At 42.2% G+C, this 22,311-nt stretch overlaps 1 protein-coding gene across 1 annotated transcript in view; it reads left to right on the plus strand.

Moving 5' to 3' along the window:
- The window catches only part of SLC25A1 (solute carrier family 25 member 1), a 43,259-nt gene that overhangs the window by 15,371 nt on the left and 5,577 nt on the right, over positions 1 to 22,311 (plus strand). The window contains exons 2-7 of the mRNA XM_088477836.1: positions 7,560 to 7,667; positions 7,811 to 7,910; positions 8,485 to 8,623; positions 19,473 to 19,557; positions 20,596 to 20,700; positions 21,778 to 21,893. Coding sequence (XP_088333962.1) covers positions 7,560 to 7,667; positions 7,811 to 7,910; positions 8,485 to 8,623; positions 19,473 to 19,557; positions 20,596 to 20,700; positions 21,778 to 21,893 — 653 coding nt within the window. The remainder of the gene's footprint in view (positions 1 to 7,559; positions 7,668 to 7,810; positions 7,911 to 8,484; positions 8,624 to 19,472; positions 19,558 to 20,595; positions 20,701 to 21,777; positions 21,894 to 22,311) is intronic.

The following is a 22,311-nucleotide window of genomic DNA, read 5'->3' on the forward strand; positions in this document are numbered from 1 at the left end:
CACAGCTCCTGCGTCTTTACACAGTGGCTGTGCGATATTATACAAAAGCCACTGCCACAGACGGTGTCATTAGCAAAAAAACGCCCATTGCCGGCTTCTGTGGTCCGCTGCTGCATCTTGAAGACACAGCATCAGATCAACTGACGTCTGAGTAAAGCTCAGGATACTATGGATGTCCAATGAAATTACGCTATTGGGGGCCAGTGAAGCATAATTGCCTACCCTCCTGATTTGGCCCGGGAGCCTCCCGAAAATCGTGCGCCGCTCCCGTCCCCCCGGAAAGGCAGACAAGCCTACCGGCAGCCGCAGACCCATCCGGACCCCCCGGCAGTTACAGAGGAAACCCCTGCAGGGGGTGGCCGGTTACGCGATTTGCACTGAATTGTGGCCCCGACCCCTGCTTCACAATGCCCTTAATTTCGGCATTGTGAAGAGGGGACCGGGCTACAATGACGCGATCGTGCGGTCATACCCTTGCTCCGCCCCTACTGCCACATCATCTCCCTCGGCACGCCACCTTTTTGCCACACCAAACCCCCCCGCCAAAGAAGAATGGCTTCCCCCTCCCGGAATGCTGGCCCTGGATGCCGACAATTATGCAGTGAAGTCGGCACGGCTAGATACCAGGGCTGACATCTCTGTTTTCTGGATGCTGCCTGTCAATTATGCTGCTGCTTTTGCAGCACTGCAAGCGACATCGCAGAAACAGATCTGCACATGTGGAGCACGGCTCCTGCGCATACGCAGCAATTATCAGAGATGCATGTAAATATTTAATTTACGTATATCTCTGAATTACGCCCATAGTTCACTAATTAGCCAAACAATAATTGGGGTTACCCAGATAATTAAGGCACCACTGAAATATTACACCCACCATAGTATATCTTTATTCTGCAAAAATATACCTCCACTCAGCACAAAACTCATAATGATTTCCAAATCCTGAAAAATCTATTTGATTGGTATCTGCCTGTAGATTTAATGTAATAGTTTGGGCAAAAGTGGGAGGGGAGGATGTCCTTCCTACTGGATGATTTTCGGAATGATACAGCTGACTCTACCCCCACACTCATTTGCCTTGGATAAAGCCTGGAGGTCCGTGCTTCCCTGTTTAATACATCCATTCATTCCTTTCTCAATACAGTGTCCTGTAGATGCCTGTGAGCCGCAGGGACTTGGAGCACTTAAGAAAAGGATATAACATTTTATCTATTAGAAGTTGTCAAAAAATAAATAAAAATACAGCAACGTCTGTATATAAAAGGAAGATTGTGACATTTTTTTTCTGACAAAAAATAATTCCAGTTTGTTGCCTTAATCTATTTATTATAGAGAATAAAAAGCATAGGCTGCATATATAGAACCAAATCTGCTTAAACATTATTGCAAAAGTTAAATATCTTCCAACTAAAAGTAACTTTTGTTAGTAGTTTTTTCCTCTACCATTATAGTTGCCTTAAGCTTATCACCTGTTTCCTGTAAATAGTTTTTGCTTTATATCTGTACTGCCATAAGACTAGTAATGCGACCAGCAAGGCAGTCCCTACACTGCAAAATTAGCTCCTATCATATGAGGGATGGTATCAACAAATATCTGGCTTCATGCAGAAAAGGGGAACATATATTTGAAATTATTAACACAATGATATCTTTTTTTTTTAAAGGTAAAATATGAATAAATTTATTTTACAGGGTATATACTTTACAAAGTCTCTTAGTTCATATCTTAAAAATAAATAAACTATATAGTACATATATATAGCACAAATACGATAAAAGAATGTAAATTATTCTTGAGTACTGAGGCCCTGATTCAGAGCCGGACGCTCTGACAGAGCGCTCGCTCTGAATCAGGGCCGTCCTTCTTGATTTGTAGAGCGGCCTCCTGGCCGCTCGTATAGCTGTGGGTGACCACCCACAGCTATAGTGAGCGGCCAGGAAGATGGTCGCGATGGTCAAGACCATCGCGACCTTCGGGCTTGCGACGAGACCCTTGTGGTAGGGTCTCGTTGCCGCAAGCCCTGGAGTGCTTTCGGCTCAAACAGAGCCAAAAGCACTCCCACTGACATCACTTGTGATGTCAGTGGGGCCGGCCCCAGACGGTAGGCGTTCCCATGGGAAAGCCTCCATCTGTGCAGCCACGCACCCAGCACGCCCACCAAAGGGGGCGTGCTGTCACTCAACATCGACAGCATGCACCTTTGGTACGAGACCCGGAGCGACTGTTTGCCCATCGCTATCCGGGTCTCGCGCACGACAGAGTCTGCTCCGTCGTGCGCATGTGCACTGGGCCACCATCGACACGCTTGCAAGCGCTCGCGAGCGGGTCTGAATCAGGCCCTGAGTTCCCAAGATGGTATTACTACTTACAGTATGTTGGGTTCAATGCATTCTTGATAAACCCACTGCTTATGCCGCATAGTGGATGGACAGCGTTTTTTTACACACTAAGGAGTGGGTAAGGAGGGTCCCTAATAGAATAAATGTTGGCATGAATTGCCTGCAGCATTTAGGAGTAAAGTAACAAAACTTTAGGTAGCTGAAGTGTACAGTCTTGGAGATAAGAGGTGCGTTTAATACTGTAGGGGCTTTACAGTTTTAATTGACAGTTTAAAGGGGGCCTGTTAGCCTATCATAGGGCAGGCTGGGAGGATCTTTGGAATTTATAAAGGGTGAAGTTAAGTGCACTGACTGACTCTTTGATTCTGGATTTCCCACCCACCTTTTCCCTTTGTGGTGTTGCGCATTCTGCTTAATTGCTGTCTTATTTTGTCTAAATTTAATTTGATTATGGCAAGGCTCAGCTGGGAGGGAAAGCATGCTACTCAGCGGCCAATAGGGGGCGCAAGTGGTAGCTGCTAGGGCAACTTCACTTTCGCAGGGCGAGCTGTCTCTACCCAAAGGGGAGACCTGGCGGCCCATAGATAGACCGATTATTACTTTCTTTCCGAGTATGATCTAGGTTGGGGAGGTAAAGTCCACAATGCTGATTTTTTAAGTTAAATATTAATTGTAAGTCTTTAATTATTAATATTATTATTATTATTACTATTTTTAATAATATAAAGACTGGATAAATCCTCAAGCACAATGGCCCTTTATCATTGTTATTCTGTTACCTAGAAGTACACCTGGGACAATAATCTCCATTTAAGATACCACTAAACCTAAAGTAAAGCTGTTGTATAAAATCGAGCTAATAATAAATATGTTTGGATGTATGAGTGTGTATACAAGTTAGTTCATGTAGATCAGTGGTCTCCAACCAGTAGCCTTAATTTTAGTAGCTCACCTAGCTGCAGTACTGCCTAGAAGGAAGTGACCTCTGACATGTGCTCCCCCGTGGCATCGACGCCATGGGTGGAGCCACAGGAAAGCACGTCAGGTGATTGCCGCAGCCTTTACAGCAATCACCTGACATGCTTCCCCGTGGTTCCACCCATGGCGTCTAAGCTACGGCAGAGTGAGTGACTCCCGCCAGGGGCGCTGAAAGGAGGGGGAGCAGGTACTATTTACCCAGGTCCGGGCTTCCTGAGGGGCCCGGCGGGGGCCTGAGTCCGACGCCGCCCCCTCCCTTCTCCCTCCCTTCTCCCTCCCTCACAGCAGCCCTGCACACAGTGGGAGACTGCTCGTGGCTGCTGAGTAGCAGCCACAGCAGTCTCCTATGCCTGTGGGGAGGAGCGATCACACTGGCTTTGCGGTGGCCTTAGGGGCTCACAGCGCCCCCCTCCCCAGCGCGCAGCGGCACTGCAGAACTGTTTTTTTAATTTTCTTTTTTTTAAGGGGACGTGGCCACGCCTCCCGCAGTTAGGCCACGCCCTCCCTTCACCTGGGCCCGGCAGAGGTCTCTACACCCCTGACACCCGCCCAGCCCTGCCAGAAAATTACCAGCAGCCCTGCCTATATCTTTTGCTCCTCTACTGCACGTACCTCCTTGGAGTCGGTAATTAACAGTGAAATGTGCTTGTGCTTAAATTGTATTTTCAAACTACAACAATATCACTAATAATTAAATACATTGTTGTTTTCTATTAAACATTTTTTTTGTTTCATTTTCATTAAATTACCTTCAATTGTTCGGTTATTAGCCAGATTTTTTTTTCCTACAATTTTAGTAGCTCTTCAGTAGGTTTTTTAATTTTTCTAAAATAGCTCACACCTCAATTAACGTTGGAGACCACTGATGTAGATCATGGAGGGAGGAACGGTCTTAGTACTCCTCACCGTAAAGCCACTAAAGGACACAGCAGCCAGTCTCTCCTCTCATCTCCTGAAATAGTTGATGATAGGAGCATAGTTCTCACAGTGTAAACAGAATGTTTCACATTTCCAGACCTGCCAAAATAAGGTTTTGCACATTTATTTGTCAATGTTACTAGAAGCTCTTTGTTATAAAAGACAAATGGTATTTGAGGCTAAGGGCCATATTCAATTTGAGGAGAAAAGTCAGAGGTCGGACTTTTCGCCATGATCGCTGTTTTTTTCAGGGATAAAGTATCGAGTTTATCCCCGTATTCAATTGGGATCCGGCGAAAACAGGACCCTGCGGAAAGATAAGTATCAAAGTTCTGTCAGTTTTTGTTGGGGAATCATGCTGTCACCCCCCGAAGATGTTCTGACATTGGGGATCACTATGGGTACCCCGATTTGGCCTGCTGAAGGTAGTGTGGATTTTTGATAGCCGCGGCAGGTGCATAAATGCGGCTTTAGAAGAAGTGGTGAAGAATAACACTTTGGAAAAAATAACTAGTCCCATCAAATTTGGGGTACATGAAAATGGGTGCAAGCATATTTTTAAGTCCCTAAAGTAATTTTTAAAAAATCTTAAAAAAATCAACCTGCCGCTACCTTCCGCATTCTAGAAAACACCTGCTGTATACTTGGGGGCCCCCCGCCCCCCGGAGTCAGTTTCGCTAGTTTCAAAGTTTGTACCACCAACATTTTTTTTTTTTGTCCCCAAAATTAAAGTAACTTGTTTGGGGTGTCCTAAGGATTTTTTAGTTTTTTTGTTGACACAGATTACATTAAGGGGACATTACAAAGGCTGCAGGCTAATTCTTTTTATTCTGCACCCCTAAAGCCCAATTCTGCACTTTTTTTCGCAACCTATGCAGTGGAGAAAGTTATCCCCGTTTTTTTAGCAAAGACTTTTCACACCAGCGAAAAGTCTTTGAAATTGTATATGGGGATAATTGAAACTGGTGAAAATGACGTCATCGGCGATAAATTATCGCCGGTAACGCCTTTTCGCCCCATATTGAATATGGCCCCTAAAGTGGCTGTTTAATGCTTTTAAGTTTTCGTTCTGGAGACAGATGAATTGTGGAATTTACAGTATAAACAGAATCCAAAGGAAATATATTGTGTGTGGACAGAAGCTGCATTGTGTTTCTGGATAAACCGATATGATGACTCTTTATATCTGTATGCCAAAGGACTGTAAACACTGCCCACCACTGATGTGAGCATGAAGAGGGGTGTTGTCTCTGTTCACCAATTAGAAAGCTTAATACTAGAGCCATGCTGACTCATGCTTATTCTTTGAGAAGGGGCCAGTCATGTAGATCTTACACGGAATGCATTTGCAACACTAAATGACACTGCAGCTAAAGGCATTGAGCTTTAAAAGCCATTTATACATTATATTTCCAATGTGCTATCACATATAATTATTATTATTGCCATTGATTCGCAAGGAGCCGCAGTGCAGTTGTTATTGTGAGCAGGATGGTAATCTATACAAATATTATAAGAACGTGTCTGTACCAAGTTGGCGAATAAAACACTGAACCGGTTTTCATGAAAACTGCATAATTTTGTAGTGGAAACTCCTAGAAATAACCTGCACTTTGTTTCATCAAATGTGAGCAATAACAAAAAAGAAATAAAAAAATGTATTGACCTCATCAATGCAATAGATAGATGTGCGCGGCCATTAAGGAGTGCGGGGAGAGGTGCTCTGGGCCCGCGTTCACTTGTTTAGTATAGGTTACATAGCAGTCAGTGCACAGGGCACATAGTGACATTGATGTGAGTGGTGGGTGAAAGCACTGCTGCCACCAGTCTTTTATAGCACTGCAGGTCACATGGGCCACTCCTGCGACTGGGCCCCTAGGCAAAGCAATACAACTAGAAGACCTGAAATAAAAAAAAAAATGTATACAGAAGCAATTTCATTGTGGGCGAATACGTTCCAGCAGAGTGTGTATATATCTATATGCAAAACTTTGAGCTCTGCTTATTGTTTTTCAGTAAAAATAGAAGTACATTGTATAGAGTGATATTTGTGTCCAGAATGCTGGAAAAAAGAAACTCTATAGTAGTCCATGTTCTTAAATCATGCTAATCTGCTCTACTTAGCACATTTACACTCAAAGTCCAAAGGTTTATGTTCGTTACACTTGCACTAGAGAACGTTTGGGAGCCTTTGACCCTTTTTTCATGTTGACATCCCACAAATTTTAGTTTGAATTACTATATTAAAAGAATTGTGATATTTCCTTTTGCCATCGTCTTTATTATAGTCACTCTATTTACAAAGTTCCGACACATACGGCGCTGTGTATTAAAGGATGGGGTTTCAAGCACATAATGTACAACAACATGAAACAGAAGGTGGTCCTGTGCAGATGAGCTTACACGCTAAGATACATAGGGGCATATCCAATTGGGTGCGAGGTTTAGCGAAGTAAAAAACCTTGTGCCCAATTTTGGATTACAGCGGGTATTCGTGATCCCAGTACCCGCAGTATCCAATAAAAAAAAAGTGGTCGCTGGGTTTTCAACTGGCAGCACATGAAAAAAAGAAAACATACTTACGTGTCCGGGGATCTCCGGTGGTCTCTGCGGCTCCCGGTGGCGCACACACACACACACACACACACACACACACACACACACACACACTCACACTCACACTCACACTCACACTCACACTCTCACACACTCTCACTCTGCTGCAGAAGAGCCGGCTCTGGACGCAGGAGGAAGAAGACGCACAGCTTTTGGAAGATGAGTAAATAAGGACTAATTAAGCTAATTGGAAACTTCCAATAGCTTAATTAGAGAGCAACTCCCACTGATTTTTCCTAAAATTAACAATTAGACAATAATCAGACTTGCTCTGGAGGTGCAAGAAAAAAGACGCAGTGATTTCTATAGAAATCACTGCGTCCCATTTTCAGGCACCTTATTGAATAGCAATATGTCCCCTAAGGTAGTGAAATAATTGTAGCTGCTGGTGGGGAAAGTGCAAGTGACTAATGTAAAGCAGTAGTATTATAAGTATCAAAGCATACATACCCAACGTCCCAGATCGTGTGCACTTACATCAGGGCCTGAGTGTGGTCAGAAGGGGATCCCACACAGGTGATCACCACTCCGATTTCAATCCGATTATTAACTGATTATTGTGAAATTCAGTAATTTGTTTGCTATTACTGCCAATATCCCAGCATGTATTGGGGCTTTGCTCTGCTTAGAAGTTTTGGTATCTGAAAACCAGTGGTGTGTGCACCTGCAGCCTAAACTCGCTATGTCTGGTCTTTCCTCCCAAGGTGGGATTGCTGGTGGAATAGAGATCTGCATCACATTTCCCACAGAGTATGTCAAGACCCAGCTACAGCTAGATGAGAAAGCTAACCCACCAAGATACCGGGGAATATGTGAGTAACAGGGCATTGTGGGGACTGGATCTGTACATGATGAGCTTACCATCATTTGTGGCGGTAGAGTAAGGTGTACAAGGTGTTTGGATCCAAGCTTTGTTATAACCATTTTTCTTTCTTCACCTTTCGTCCTTCTGCAGGGGACTGTGTGAAGCAGACTGTGGACGGTCACGGGGTGAAGGGGCTGTACCGGGGGCTTAGCTCGCTGCTATATGGGTCCATACCAAAGGCAGCAGTCAGGTAAATGCCTTGGCTAATTGACACACAATTGTGTCTAACACTGAAATAGGAGGGCATATATGGAGGTGTTTTTTTTTCTCTCTCAATATTTTGCTACATTCTTACTCAATAATACCTTGCACACAGCCCACGCATTTTCATGCACTATTGATCTATATATGCAGCACACAGCCCATGCATTTTCATGCACTATTGATCTATATATGCAGCACAATATTTTATACACACAAGGTATCTTCAAGAACAAATAGAAAGTATATGTAAAGCCTTACACACATTATACATAGTATAGTACAGTTCATAATGGAAGATACCTGCTATAAATGTGTACACAAGAATGGCCGGGGTGTGGGTGACCGGAGCAGTTGTTCCTTTATAACTAACATAAAAACTATGACTGTTTTAGACCTTTTATACATTTTATCTGCGTCTCAGTTTTCCTGCATCTGACTTATTTTTTCTATACCAAAATCAATGCTGTTCCCTTTTTTTTTTTTTGTCTGCAGCTTTCCTTCATAATTGCCTGATCTTTCCACACCTTCTATGTACCTGAACTCCTTACTTCCCCTTACAGGTTTGGGATGTTTGAGTTCCTCAGTAATCAGGTGCGGGATGCAGATGGCAAACTAGACAGTAAACGCAGTTTACTGTGTGGCCTGGGTGCAGGTGTGGCAGAGGCTATTGTGGTGGTCTGTCCCATGGAGACTATTAAGGTGAGAGCCCCTTACTTGTTTTACCTTCTCACGGGTTTCTCTACTTCATGTAGAGGTGATAGCTAAAAAGTTGGAGATAATAAGAAAAGAATTGCACATAATTGTAACGACACATACTTCACATACTTATATGCTAAACCTCTCACTTTCAGGATGCTACAATATAATGGTTCTACATACTGTAATACAGTATAATGTGGACAAATATACTTATAATAAAAACTTTCAGCAAAGTAAGGAAGACTTGGTGTACTACTTCTAGCGCAGTGGTGATCTGGTCACATGGTCGACAGTTACTGCAGGGGAAGGTTAGGGTTAGACACTAGAGGGAGGTTTAGGGTTAGGCTGCGGGGGAAGGTTAGAAATAGACACTAGAGGGAGGTTTAGGGTTAGGCTGCAGGGGAAGGTTAGGCACTAAAGAGGTTTAAGGTTAGGCTGCGGGGGAAGGTTTAGGGTTAGACTGCGGGGGAAGGTTAAGCACTAGAGGAAGGTTTAGGGTTAGGCACTAAGGAGGTTTAAGGTTAGGCTGTGGGGGAAGGTTAGGGTTAGGCACTAGAGGAAGGTATAGGGTTAGGCACTAAAGAGGTTTAAGGTTAGGCTGTGGGGGAAGGTTAGGGTTAGGCACTAGAGGAAGGTATAGGGTTAGGCACTAAAGAGGTTTAAGGTTAGGCTGTGGGGAAAGGCTAGGGTTAGGCACTAGAGGGAGGTTTAGGGTTAGGCTGCGGGGGAAGGTTAGGCACTAGAGGAAGGTTTAGGGTTAGGCTGTGAGGGGAGGCTCAGGGTTAGGTGGCGCTTGGAATTTTAGGGTTAGGCACTATAGGGAGGTTTAGGGTTAGGCTGTGGGGGGAGATTAGGGTTAGACACTAGAGGGAGGTTTAGGGTAAGGCTGCGGGGGGAGGTCTGAGTTAGGCACTAGAGGAAGGGGTAGGGTCAGGTATAGGGGGAGCAATACTCACAGGAACGCCGCTCCTCAGACATCTCTGCCAGAAATGCTCCTCATGTGACTGCCAGAAGATGACACTGGAAACGCCGCTGCTGCAGGGGCGGTTTGTTGACCACCTATCATGACGACGTGTCATCCGTGTAGACATGATGAATGTCGACATTCTGACTATAATAACTGTCGACCAAACATACCAGACCCTTGTGAACGGCACTGCAAACAAACAAGTAATCACAGTCACAACTAACTATGTATCTTTTTTTGTGTTAGGTAATCCCTCTTGCTTAAATATTTTGTGACCTATAATAGTATACAGAACAGTAAATTATAACCTACAATACAAATCAGTTCAAGACTAGCCTACTTAATGTATTTGCATGCAGTATGTTTTCCTTTATGCATCAAAGTGTAATAATGCATAGCGACATTGCACAGATAAAACATTTCATTCACATTGGCGCTGATTTTGAGCTGGGAGTAAAGCAATTACTTTGTACCTTGGCAAAACCATGCTGCACTGCAGCCGGGCAGATGTAAAATGTGCAGAGAGATTAAGGGCCCCATTTACAAACGAAATATAGCCCCTTTAGCGCTCGCTAAAAGGGTTATACCATCTTGCTGTATTTAGTAAACAGCGGTAATCTAAGATTACCGCTGTTTGTACATCTTCGCTCTCGCCATCTAAAAGATGGCGAGAGCGATGAGGGCCCCATAGCCGGCAATGGAGACCTGGCGGTGCCTTTCCGGCTTCAATGAAGCCTTCCAGGCACTGCCGAGTCTCCCTGTCATGACATGCGCAGACGGACCGTCACGCATGCGCATGACCCTGGAGCCCCGTCGCTGGCAGCGTTAAACTGCCAGCAGCCCAGCAGAGGACCTCGTCGAGGACGAGGATTCCGCTGGACTTCGCGGGACCTCGCCGGAGGGGTAAGTATTACTAAATACCAGTGGAATTTTCATTTGTATCACAGTGATACTAAATGAAAATTCCCGCTGGTATTTCCCTTCGTTTGTAAATGGGCCCTAGATTTGGGAGGGGTGTGTCCAAACTGAATGTAAATTGCAGTGCAAAAATAAAGCTGTTTAGAATTTGTGGGCTATATACAACAGCAGCCAGTATTTACCGTGTATGCAAAAGAAGCCCCTTTTTTGCTTTGCTCCCAACTCGGGGCTCACTATAAGAGCCTACTTGTTTACTTTTGAAAAAGCATTTCAGGGAGTTTGTGAAAGCACCACCTATGAGCCTGGTGTTAAAGTGGGCGTGTACTGCTGTATCTGAGGGGCGTGTCATAAAATTGACTTACATCCATATGAAAATGAGCACCAACGCATTTAGTACGTTCTACTTGTTGATGAAAACTTTTCAGGGCTGCTCATGTATTGGGTTTCCTATATATAATTGGCCACGAAAAACCTTATAAAAATGTATGTAACCATGTAGATCATTGTGCCTTATAACCAACGCAGGGAGATAGCACTGATTATACCATTTGAATATATGTATCTCTTTATTTTTTGTAAGTATATAACAGTTACATAATGGGGGTAAGGTGCAATCAGGGAGATTAGTAGACTCTTCAGGGAGTCAGGGAAATTGCTGCTATTTCAGGGAGCCTCCCTGACAATCAGGGAGATTTGGCAAATATGGCCTGCGAGCCTCCGACGAGGCGGGTACTTATGCGAGTCTACCCATTTATTAAAGTGGCAATTATTTTGAAGGTTAAACCAAGCTGACTAAAGGTGCATACACACGTAACAATTTTTTGAACAATTTGTCGTTAACGACGACGTTATCGTTCAAAAAAATCGTTCAGTTTCTGAGTTATAACGATGAACATTAATCTTTCAAGCGCGCTCCCATTTGTAGTTCTTGTCCATCGTCCATTTCAGACTGTCCAACATAACAATTTTCATTAAGGGAAGGAACATTTTTCGTTCATCATTGTAAAAATCGTTCATTGCACTTCAAAAAATCGTTCACTTTTTCAAGGGAAAATCTGACAGATAATCGTTGGTTACAAAATCGTGTGTATGCAGCTTTTAGTCTTTAGACCTCAATAACAGTGAGTGCTGGATGCACAGTACAAAACACCTTGGGTTTATGCTGGTGCATAAATGGTCCACCCAGCGTACTTCTCATGGGAGATGCCCTATGCACAGGACTAATCTCCTATCACTTTAGAACCACTTCTTTTATTTAAAAGAAAAAATTAAAACGTTAAATTTCCTCTAAAGTGCAGCTGTTTATCATTTATGGTTTAAATTAATCGTAAAGTGTGGGATGATATTTGGACTTTTGTTATTGCATGTTGCACTTTTTATTTGTTCAAAGCTTTTTTTTATACATTAGTCAAAGTGTACATAGAAATGTGTTTTTCATCTCACCAACTAGAAGGTGTAAAATGCATACTGTTAATAGTATTGGCACAGTGGTTAGCATTGCACTGGGATAATGGGATTGATTCTAACCGGGGTTCTATTGGTGCAAAATTTCCTGGGTCTCCTCTGGGTAATCCAGTTTGCTCCTAGTAGGTTAACTCTAGTGCATGGTAGGGAATGTAGACTGTAAGTTCCACCTGGGAAGGCACTGATATGAATGACTAAATATTTAATATATGAATAAAGTTTCATAAATCACCTACTTCAAGTGTCTGACTCCTCCATTAGAAAAATAAAGTATTGCACAAGACCTTATCTATACCACTTATGCGAAAATTAAGTCCTTTTTCATAGTGGAAATGGCTTGGCACTTTCCTCTACGTAGCAAGGTACTCCCCTGAATATAGAGCCTCCTCAACCTTTTAACCAATAATCCCACTCTGCATACAGAATTTTCAGAATTTTACACCTTAACCGCGCTGCAGTTCGTAAACAAGAAGTCCCTGAATTTTGACCACTTATGCTTAAGTTGTTTGCCCTGCATATCAAAAAGTGCCCACAAAGACTTAGAAAAATAAGGTGCCATATTGACTCACTTTTTCGGCACACAGATTGATGTTCATTTCATTGAAAGAAGAGGCAGGTTATTTCCTACATGTTGTATTTTTGCTCCGCCTAGTGTTAACTGTGATGAACTGCATTCCCTATACTCTGATTACCACAAGGTGCCCTTGACATCCTTAACTTAATTATTATGAAAAGTCTCTGAGAAAGCTTTGTGTGACCTTTATCAGCTCTTATCTAACATACCTGCAGATGTTTGCTGCCTTTGTAGCAGTCTGTCATATGCTGTTTATATAGAAAAGAAATATAAAGCGATTTTAATTTTTTTTTATTTTTTTTAATGAAAATTACTGTGCTAAACGCCACCGTTTATTAGAATCATTTCTAAGGGGGAGATGTACTAAGCTCTGGATAGTGATAAACTGCCAGTCACTCAGCTCCTAACTGTCATGTTAGAGTCTGTGTTTGATAAATGACAGGAGCTGATTGGTTGTTTGTTTATCACTCTCCAATGTATCACTTTCCAGAGTTTAGTACATCTGCCCCTTAGAACTCTTGAAATGGAGCTTCTACCACAAATTGGCATTTGGAATACTAATGATAGACATACACTGTCCAATTATCGGCCCGATCAGCTGATACTCAGCTGATTGGGCTGATAATTAAAAGTGTATTGCTGCAACCGATCAGTAATTATAGGTCTGTCAGGCATGCGATATTGTCCAACATGTCCTATCCGATAATTGTTTCTGCATATGACAGTGTATGCACAGCCATGGCCGACTGGCAGACATTTCCCCTGTTCCTTAACACGGGAGGAATGCAGATATCATGTGGCTATACTCTTGCATATCTCAGTCTATAATCACGATATCTGATGGTTTTCAGCTTGTCAGATGTATATAATGTCTGACGGGCATTTTATCTGACAGAGCATACAACATGGCTAATCTTGCCATTTGACAGATGTTGTGAATATCTGAAACGCCTTGGCAGCATCTGTAACCATGGAAACACAATTTATTTCCAAAGTTTCAGATGATGCAACAGGTATGTCTAATTCTAAATGATATCAGGTTAAAGTCCTTTTTCTAGTACCAACAGTTATTCCAATTATTGTAGTAGGCAGAATATTTATTTTGGTTAGCCACATTCTTCATTTATTGTAATATTTTTTGAGGGAACATATTTAACCCTTTTTTGCACATGATGTGACTATGGTGCTGATTCTGAGTCCCACACAAAGTGGCTGTAGTGGCGGGCAGTTGCAGAGCCTGTTTAACTACTTTTAGCTAATGCAAGTATCCATTCAACTAATGTGAGGGATCGCTTATGTGCAAGTGTTAACCAGTGGCGCCCATTTATTTTACAGCTGCAGCCATCATCATTAGTATTAGCACTTGCACCAGTCCCAAGAGATCCATAAGAAACAGGCTCCCCTTCAAAAATGCACAACGCAGAATCATACAGAGCTTGTGATACAAACCCACAACACTCCCATTAATAATAATAATAAGTTATTTATATAGCATTTTTCTCCTAAAGGACTCAAAGTGCTTTACATTTGCCTTTACAGCACAAAATACAAAACAAGCTTAATAAGTGAATGTTGGGTGAATAGGTGAATCTTGAATCTATTTTTGAAGGACTCTAGAGTGGAGGCTTCTCGAACTGTGCGGGGAAGCGAGTTCCATGGAGACAGAGCCACAAAGCTGAAAGCTCGACCCCCCCAGATGAATTCCAGGAGATTCTAGGTACTGTTAATAGTCCTTCGACAACGGATCACAGTAATCGAGTAGGACAGTAAGGGATCAGAAGCTACGTCAGGTACCTTGGACCCTGGTCATGTAGGGCTTTGAAAGTTAGTAAGCCAATCTTGAAAACAATGCACCATCTGACAGGCAGCCAGTGAAGGGAGCAGATAATGGGTGTTATGTGGCTGGAATAGGGCTGGTTGGTTACTAGCCTGGCAGCTGCGTTTTGTACCATCTGCAAGTGGTGCAATTCTTTTGCTGGTAGACCCAAGTAGAGGGCATTGCAATAGTCTAGGAGTGATTATATAAATGCATGTATGACTTTAGGCAGATCTTCTGAGGGAATAAAGTGCTTGATTCAGGCTATGCCCCTCAGATGAAAGAATGAGGTTTGGATTGTGGCTGATACCTGATGTTTAAGTGTCAAGCCATTATCCAAGATTCCGCACATGTTCAGTGTTTTGTAGTTCTGAACCCCCAAGCGCAAGTCCTGTTGGTTGGCTGTGCTGCGGTCTTGTCCTGTGACCTATCATAAGGAGCTCTGTTTTATCAGGGTTCAGTCGCAGCCAACTGGCACTCATCCACTCCTGAAGCTCAGCTAGGCAGCCATTAAGGGTTGTTATTGGGTTCTCAGTACCTGGAGCAAAGGACAGGTACAGTTGTGTATCATCTGCATAGTAGTGGTAGACCTGATTATTTCACCCAGTGGTAGCATGTATACTGCAAAAAGCATGGGAGATAGTATATAACCCTGTGGGACACCGCATGGAAGTGACACTAGTGATGATTAGTTTACTCCAGAAGAAACTCTCTGTGACCTGCCGTTCAGAAATTATTTTGAACCAGCTAAGGACTGTGCCGTCCAGTCCATAGAAATTTCTAGGCGCTCAATTAGAATCCCGTGGTCCACAGTATCAAATGCTGCTGAGAGAGCCAGAAGGATTAAGATTGAACAATCACCTCTGTCTCTTGCCATCAGAAGATCATTAAGCACACATATCAGGGCTGTTTCAGTGCTATTTCTTCTCCTGAATCCTGACTGGAATGGATCATAAATATCATAGGTAGACAGGTGTGTCTCCAGTTGTGTTGCCACCACTTTCTCAATGACCTTTCCTAGAAAAGGAAGGTTTGATACCGGTCTGTAGTTTGTCATGCAGTCGGGGTTTAAATTAGGTTTTTTAAAAAGTATTCTAACAATTGCTTCCTTTAGTGGTTCTGGAAAAATGCCTGTCTGCAAAGAGCATTGAACTATTTTTGCAATTACAGGGCCAGTCATGTCCATACACCCTATGAGAAACTTGGTTGAGGCAGGGTCCAAATCACTGGTGGTTGGTCGCAACATTCTGATGATTTTAGCACTGTCTTTTACATCGACTATGTCAGAGCTGTTCCATGAAGACAGGTGGCTTACCTTGTCAGGCTTGTTAGTTTGGCACTCCTTTGATGGAACTGTGGGGATTCCAGCCTGGATGGAGAATACTTTAGGCCATATTCAATTAGACACGAAAAGCCGAGATTCACGGAAAAGTATCGCCGATCTCGGCTTTTCGCGTGGCAGAAACCTATCTCTGTATTCAATTCCAGCCGCTTTTCGCGTACGCGGAAAGTCAATGCAGTGTAATAGGCGAAAAAGTTTTGCCTCTGAATAGCAGGTGAAAAGAAGTGCAAAATTTTTTATTTTGGGGTGCAAAGCTGGGTAAGCCTCTCAGAACCCTTGGGACAGCCCCCAAAGGACAACTGTGTCAAAAATTCTCGGAAAAAACTTAAGTACACCCCAAAGAAGTACTTTCATTTTGGGGGCGAAAAAGTAAAAAGTGGGGGGACAAGCATAAAAACTAGCGAAATAGACTTTTTGCGGGTCTGCAAGGATGGGTCAAGTGTTTTTTTTTTATTGCAGGTGCTTGCACAGGTGCGGTTTTCACGTTTTTTTTTTTACTTCACTTTAGAGACATTAAAATATGCTAGCACCCATTTGAAGTACCCCAAATTTGACAGGACTACTTATTTTCACCAAAAAATACTGCTTAATGCCATTCTTCACCACTTTTATAAGGAGGCTAATAGCAAGCAATTGTCAAAACTTAAGTACCGTATATACTCGAGTATAAGTCGACCCGAATATAAGCCGAGGTACCTACTTTTACCCCAAAAAACTAGGAAAACTTACTGACTCGAGTATAAGCCTAGTGTGGGAAATGGCAGCAGCTGGTAGTGCCCCCAGTAGTAATTCCCCCTGGTTGTGCCCCCAGTAGTAATCCCTCCTGGTAGTGCCCCCAGTGGTAATCCCCCCTGTCAGTGCCTCCAGTAGTAATCCCCCCTTTTAGTGCCCCCCTGTAGTAATCCCCCACTGGTAGTGCCCCCTGTAGTAATCCTCCCCTGGTAGTTCCCCCAGTGGTAATCCCCCCTTTTAGTGCCCCCTGTAGTAATCCCCCCCTGGTAGTGCCCCCTGTAGTAATCCCCCCTTTTAGTGCCCCCTGTAGTAATCGCCCCCTGATAATGCCCCCTGTAGTCATCACCCCCTGGTAGTGCCCCCTGTAGTCCGTCCTCCCCCCTAGTAGAGAGAGACGTGAAAAGAATTTAAAAAAAAATAAACACTTACCCTTAAACTCCCGCTCCTGGTCCCGCCGCTGTCCGCTCCTCCGGCCGCTTTGCATGGGAGAGACGTCGTCATGACGACGTGTCTCCCATCACCCACTGCGGGAGCCGGAAGATGGCTCCCGCAGTGGGAGCAGCAGCAGCCGCTGAGAGTCTGACAGACTCTCAGCGGCTGCTGATTACACCAAACACGCAGCTGCCGGCTCCGGCGGCTGTGTGTTTGGCAGTGTGTAGCGCTGACCGAACTCCGTCCGGTCAGCGCTACACTTGACTCGAGTATAAGCCGAGGGGGTACTTTTTCAGCACATTTTTTGTGCTGAAAAACTCGGCTTATACTCGAGTATATACGGTACCCTAAATAGCTTTATTAGGACTATTAATACTCATCTGTATTGATCCTCAATGTTAGTGAATCTTTTTGGGGGGTTCAGGCTGATTTTCCCACTTCTGATAGTACTTTCCGCCTGTTTCACATTCGCCGTGTCCCATTTTTGCGTAGTTTGGAATTGAATAGGGCGAATAGCGGGGGTGCGCACAATAAATTTCCGCGTCCAAAACACGCGATGTCGGCGGGAAGTCCAGCATGCAAATCTTTATCGCAGGTGTGAAACTAATTGAATACGGCACCTTTATCTGCAAAGAATTTTGCAAACTCATTGCATCTTGACTGGGAGAGGGTTTCATCAGGCTGCAGGCATGCTGGTTTGTAAAGCATCTCCACTGTACAGAAAAGCTGAGCTGGCCTATTGTTTGCTGCCTTGATCTCATTTGAAAGGCACTCTGTTTTCTTACGGATGATTGTTGAATGATATTCTCCAATATGTTTGATTAGCTTTAACCTATTCTCTACCAGGTTCATCTTCCTCCATCACCTTTCAAGTCTAAGACCCCTTTTCTTGCGTTCACTAACACTGTTGTCAAATTGCACGTTAGCACAGGTTTATTGGCAATGACAATCACCTTGCCCCTGGCCAGATCACGCCCCAAAATGCCCTATTTCACAGCATGACAGATTCGGTCAAGTTGCATCAGACTCGGAATAGGAATGGCATACGCAAAAATGTGTAAAGTCGCTTCTGTGCATGCACTGTATGCAAATACGCATCGTTTCTTATTATTAGTGTGTATATACAGGTTGAGTCTCCCATATCCAAAAGGCTTGGGACCAGGGGTATTTTGGATAACGGAATATTCTGTATTTTGGAATATTTGCATTTAATAATGAAATTTCTTGGGAGTGGGGCCCAAATATATACACAGAATGCATTTATGTGTTATATACACCTTATACAGACAGCCTGCAGGTCAATTTATACAATATTTTCAATAATTGTGTGGCTCAAACAAAGTTTGTGTACAGAAATGAAATTCATTTATGTTCATATACACCCTATACACACAGCCTGTAGGTCATTTTATACATTATTTGTAATAATTTGGGCCTTAGACAAACTTTATGTACATTGAACCATCAACAATCAAAGATTTCATTATCTCAGTAATGCCAAAAAAAATCCATATTTCGGAATATTCCGTATTTCAGAATATTTGGATATGGGAGACTCAACCTGTAACATTACCAATTTAGGCAGCGCAATGCAGAGAACTGTATATCATTCATATCAGTCCTTGCCCCATTGGAGGTCACAATCTGAGTTTTTCACAAAAAAACACTGCAAGAACCACGCACAGAGGTACTAGGCGGTCACTGCTGACTAATGTGGTTCTCGGCCATTAGAGAAAGACATCAGTCTATATTCTGCCCCTCCTATCAATCCATAGGTTAACATGTTTTAGCATTAGTTTAGATGCCACTGGCATCTAATATAATGTTTTAGATGTAAAAACTTGGTGATTCTATTAAAGGTGCCAGTAAAGAAAAAAATACAGACCATTTATATAGAGCACTGAACAGGCTGATCAGTCCGTGTAATCTAATAAATGAAACCCATTATTGACATTAGCGGTTGTCATATACATTTTAACTAATGTGTGAGGTTTAACAAACTATGTAAAAAGGACAAAACCATGGCTATGTGAATTTATTTTTTACCCTTTGTTGTTCCTGTAATATCCCAAATAAAAGATAATTATTCCAATATGCTACTAAAAGGAGGTACAATTTTGTCCTGAAAAAATAAATTGAAATTAAATAATGAAAAAAGTTTTTTCAGCTAAAAGTGTGTCTGTAATGGTATATACACGGTCAGATTTTTCGTTTCATATCTGAACGATAACGATTTAAAAAATCGTTCATACCTGAAGGAAAATCTGACATGTCTGAACGATGCGCGTTCCCGATGGTCAGATAACGATATCTGACATCTGATGTGTTTGCAGTCAGTTTTGGACGATTTCAGTCATTTTCATGCAGTCAAAAATCGTTCATAGTTCAAATCGTTGGTCAAATCGTTCATCTGATACATCTGACAAATCTAACCGTGTGTATGCACCTTTAGAGAAACAAGAAAATTGATTTTAATTATACGGCCTGAAGGGTTAAGCGTCAAAGTATTTTGATGGGCCCTTGTGTGTTTTATTCTCTTGTAACGAGTATTCTGTGCAGCTGCACCTAAGCTGAGCAACTTATGCTGTTCTCCTCTCTCTACAGGTAAAGTTTATTCATGACCAGTGCTCCCCTAACCCAAAATACAGAGGTTTTTTCCATGGAGTGAGGGAGATCATTCGGGACCAAGGTATTAACCCTTCGGCTCCTGGTTGCCTTTTGCTATAGAAAAATGTATGGCAGACTCATGTGCTGCAAAAATAAAACAAAGCATAAATACTACCTGACATAATGTTCTAGTACTGACTATTATATAAGCTGGTGTTTTATATAATCATGCTTAAATATGAAAGCTCAGTAACTACATATCATCTGCATGTATGGAGGTTTGTATAAAAGCTAAGAGTCTATGGGCCTGGTTCAGAATTCTACGCTAATGCTGTCCCAGTTGGGTTTTTCGTAGCTGTGTATGCGCTAAAAATTTGATAATGGTACATCGGCCGGGACTTGTACTGAGCAGCCCACCTGAGCCATCGCAGCTCTCCTCAATATCATCAGACTTGGATCCCATGTAAACATGGACTTCCTGAGTGATTCTGTGGTCACTCAGAATAGCCACCGTAACTGAGACACTGGAGCCATGTTTCCTGCGTACAGGATCTGTCGGCGGCTGGTAGCAACACGCCCGCATTTTTCTCCCACTCCCCGTTACCTCCCACAAAATGACCTCTGCCTGTAAATCACCTACTGATAAATCCTCTGGGCTAGTGTATTCACAAACCATTGGCGCTCGTGCACATTGCGACTGTGACGCATGCGCAGTCAGACGATAATCGCTCAACTGCATGAGCATCGGTCTAGCGTACAACTCTGATACAGGCCCTGTGAAGAAAACTACTGGAAATGTCAGACAATTGGAAAGTTCACATTTAATATTGAAGGTATCTCAAAGTAGCCAATGTGGGAATGTGCTCTTGATTACTGAATGCAGCATACTGATATTAAACAAGATGCCAACCTTGGCCAGGAGGATTCCTGAATGCATTACATGTGTGGTACTCCTGGTTCTTCCAGTGCATGCCATCTATCCCATCCAGGTGCTCATGTACATTCCATGTTATACAACCAATGTATTGCGCTTGATGCCCTTGTAGGTGATGCAGATTATACACAGTCATTGTTTATTAGTCATTTCTGAAGAATTCCATCTATCATATTTGCTTACTAGGCATAAAAGGGACATATCAGGGTCTGACAGCTACAGTCCTCAAGCAGGGATCCAACCAGGCCATTCGTTTCTTTGTCATGACTTCACTACGGAACTGGTATAGAGGTATAAAAATCTAGAAAGTATATTTTCTTTGTATGTTTGTGCTGCTCAATATTCATGTTGGATCTATGCAGCTCTTTTTTATTAATAGAAAGAAAACAGAATATTTATTTGTTGCATTGAGCCTTACTAATATTTAATATAAGTTAGTCTGTCACCTTTATTTTTATATTTATAATTCATTAAGACTATGGGGCATATTTACTATTTGTCGGGTTTACAAAGTCATCAATGATCGGTGACTTTGACCAATGTTTTTCAAAAGGCAATCGTAATGAATATTAAACCACGCTTTGCATTAATTACTTTTGCCTTTTGAAATCCATCAGTCAAAGCCACTGTTCAGTAGCAGCTTTGTAAGCCAGACAGATAGAAAATTTACCCCTTGGCCTTAAACTGTTTTTATTCATATTTCAATTTTATTTACATTTTTTTAGGTAAAAATTTAAATACGTTGGAAAAAAAAAGTTGTCATTTGTGATGAATATAGTGTATTTTCCAAATTTGTTGTGTATCAATTTATTTTGCATATGTTGAGTTGACATTTGTCTTGTTCTTAATGTATATCCTCACTACTGTGGGTTTTAGAAAATATGCAGTACACTATATATTAGTATACTAGTAAAAAAAATTTTTGTGTATGTTACACCGTTTACTACAAAGTTCGAACAGCTACTATTGTAATACTTTATATCTAGATTATTTGTTTCTAAGGCTTTTTGTTCTCCCTCCTATGGTAGTGATATAGTTCACTTTGTATCTATTTGTGTTATTAGATTACTCTAACTACGGTATATATGAGCTGATTGACAAGTATTTATTTCTAATTGTTTAAATAGGGTATTTTTTGTATCAGTGTATCGTTGTGGATTATTGTTGGTCATCTGTCTATTCTTATTCATTATGATCTCTTGTTTGACAATGAAAATCAGTTTAGATTTTTCAATTTCCATCTTAAAGCAACTAAAGGCTTGTAGTGATATTAATTCTATACTGTAAGTAGGAAGAATACAGTCAAGACTTTTAATGAGTTGTGTGACAACAGTTCTTTTGAGATGTAATCATTAATGTTTCACTTAGGTGACAATCCTAACAGGCCAATGAACCCACTTGTGACTGGTGCATTTGGGGCAATTGCTGGTGCTGCCAGTGTGTTTGGAAACACTCCCCTGGATGTGGTGAAGACGAGATTGCAGGTAATATGAAGAAACTTTAACATAAATAATAGTTGCAGGAAACCCTGATTACCAGTAGTCCCATCACATGGTCAGATGACTATATTGATTTATTTTATCTGCTGCCTAAAATAAATTGTACACGGTTCTCAAAAAGTAAAAAAACCCATCATATCAATTTGGACTGTAACGCTGGTGTTTACTTTCAATCACTATGCTTAATGTATGACAGCGTAATTGTATTATTATTTTATTTGTAAGGCATCACATAGTTTCCATAGCTCTGTATATACAAAGTAACAGATAAGCTGCAGTAAATGGAAGTGGACATATCATTGAATCGACACAAATGGCGGGAAGTATCAAGTATCGCACATCCCACCCCCTATGGCTTGCATCCCTGCAGGAATACTTCTCTTCTGGGCCGGCTCTATTGAGA

The sequence above is a fragment of the Taudactylus pleione genome, unplaced genomic scaffold, assembly GCF_031769625.1.
Source record: "Taudactylus pleione unplaced genomic scaffold, aTauple2 ptg000205l, whole genome shotgun sequence".
In the NCBI taxonomy this organism is placed as follows: Eukaryota; Metazoa; Chordata; class Amphibia; order Anura; family Myobatrachidae; genus Taudactylus; species Taudactylus pleione.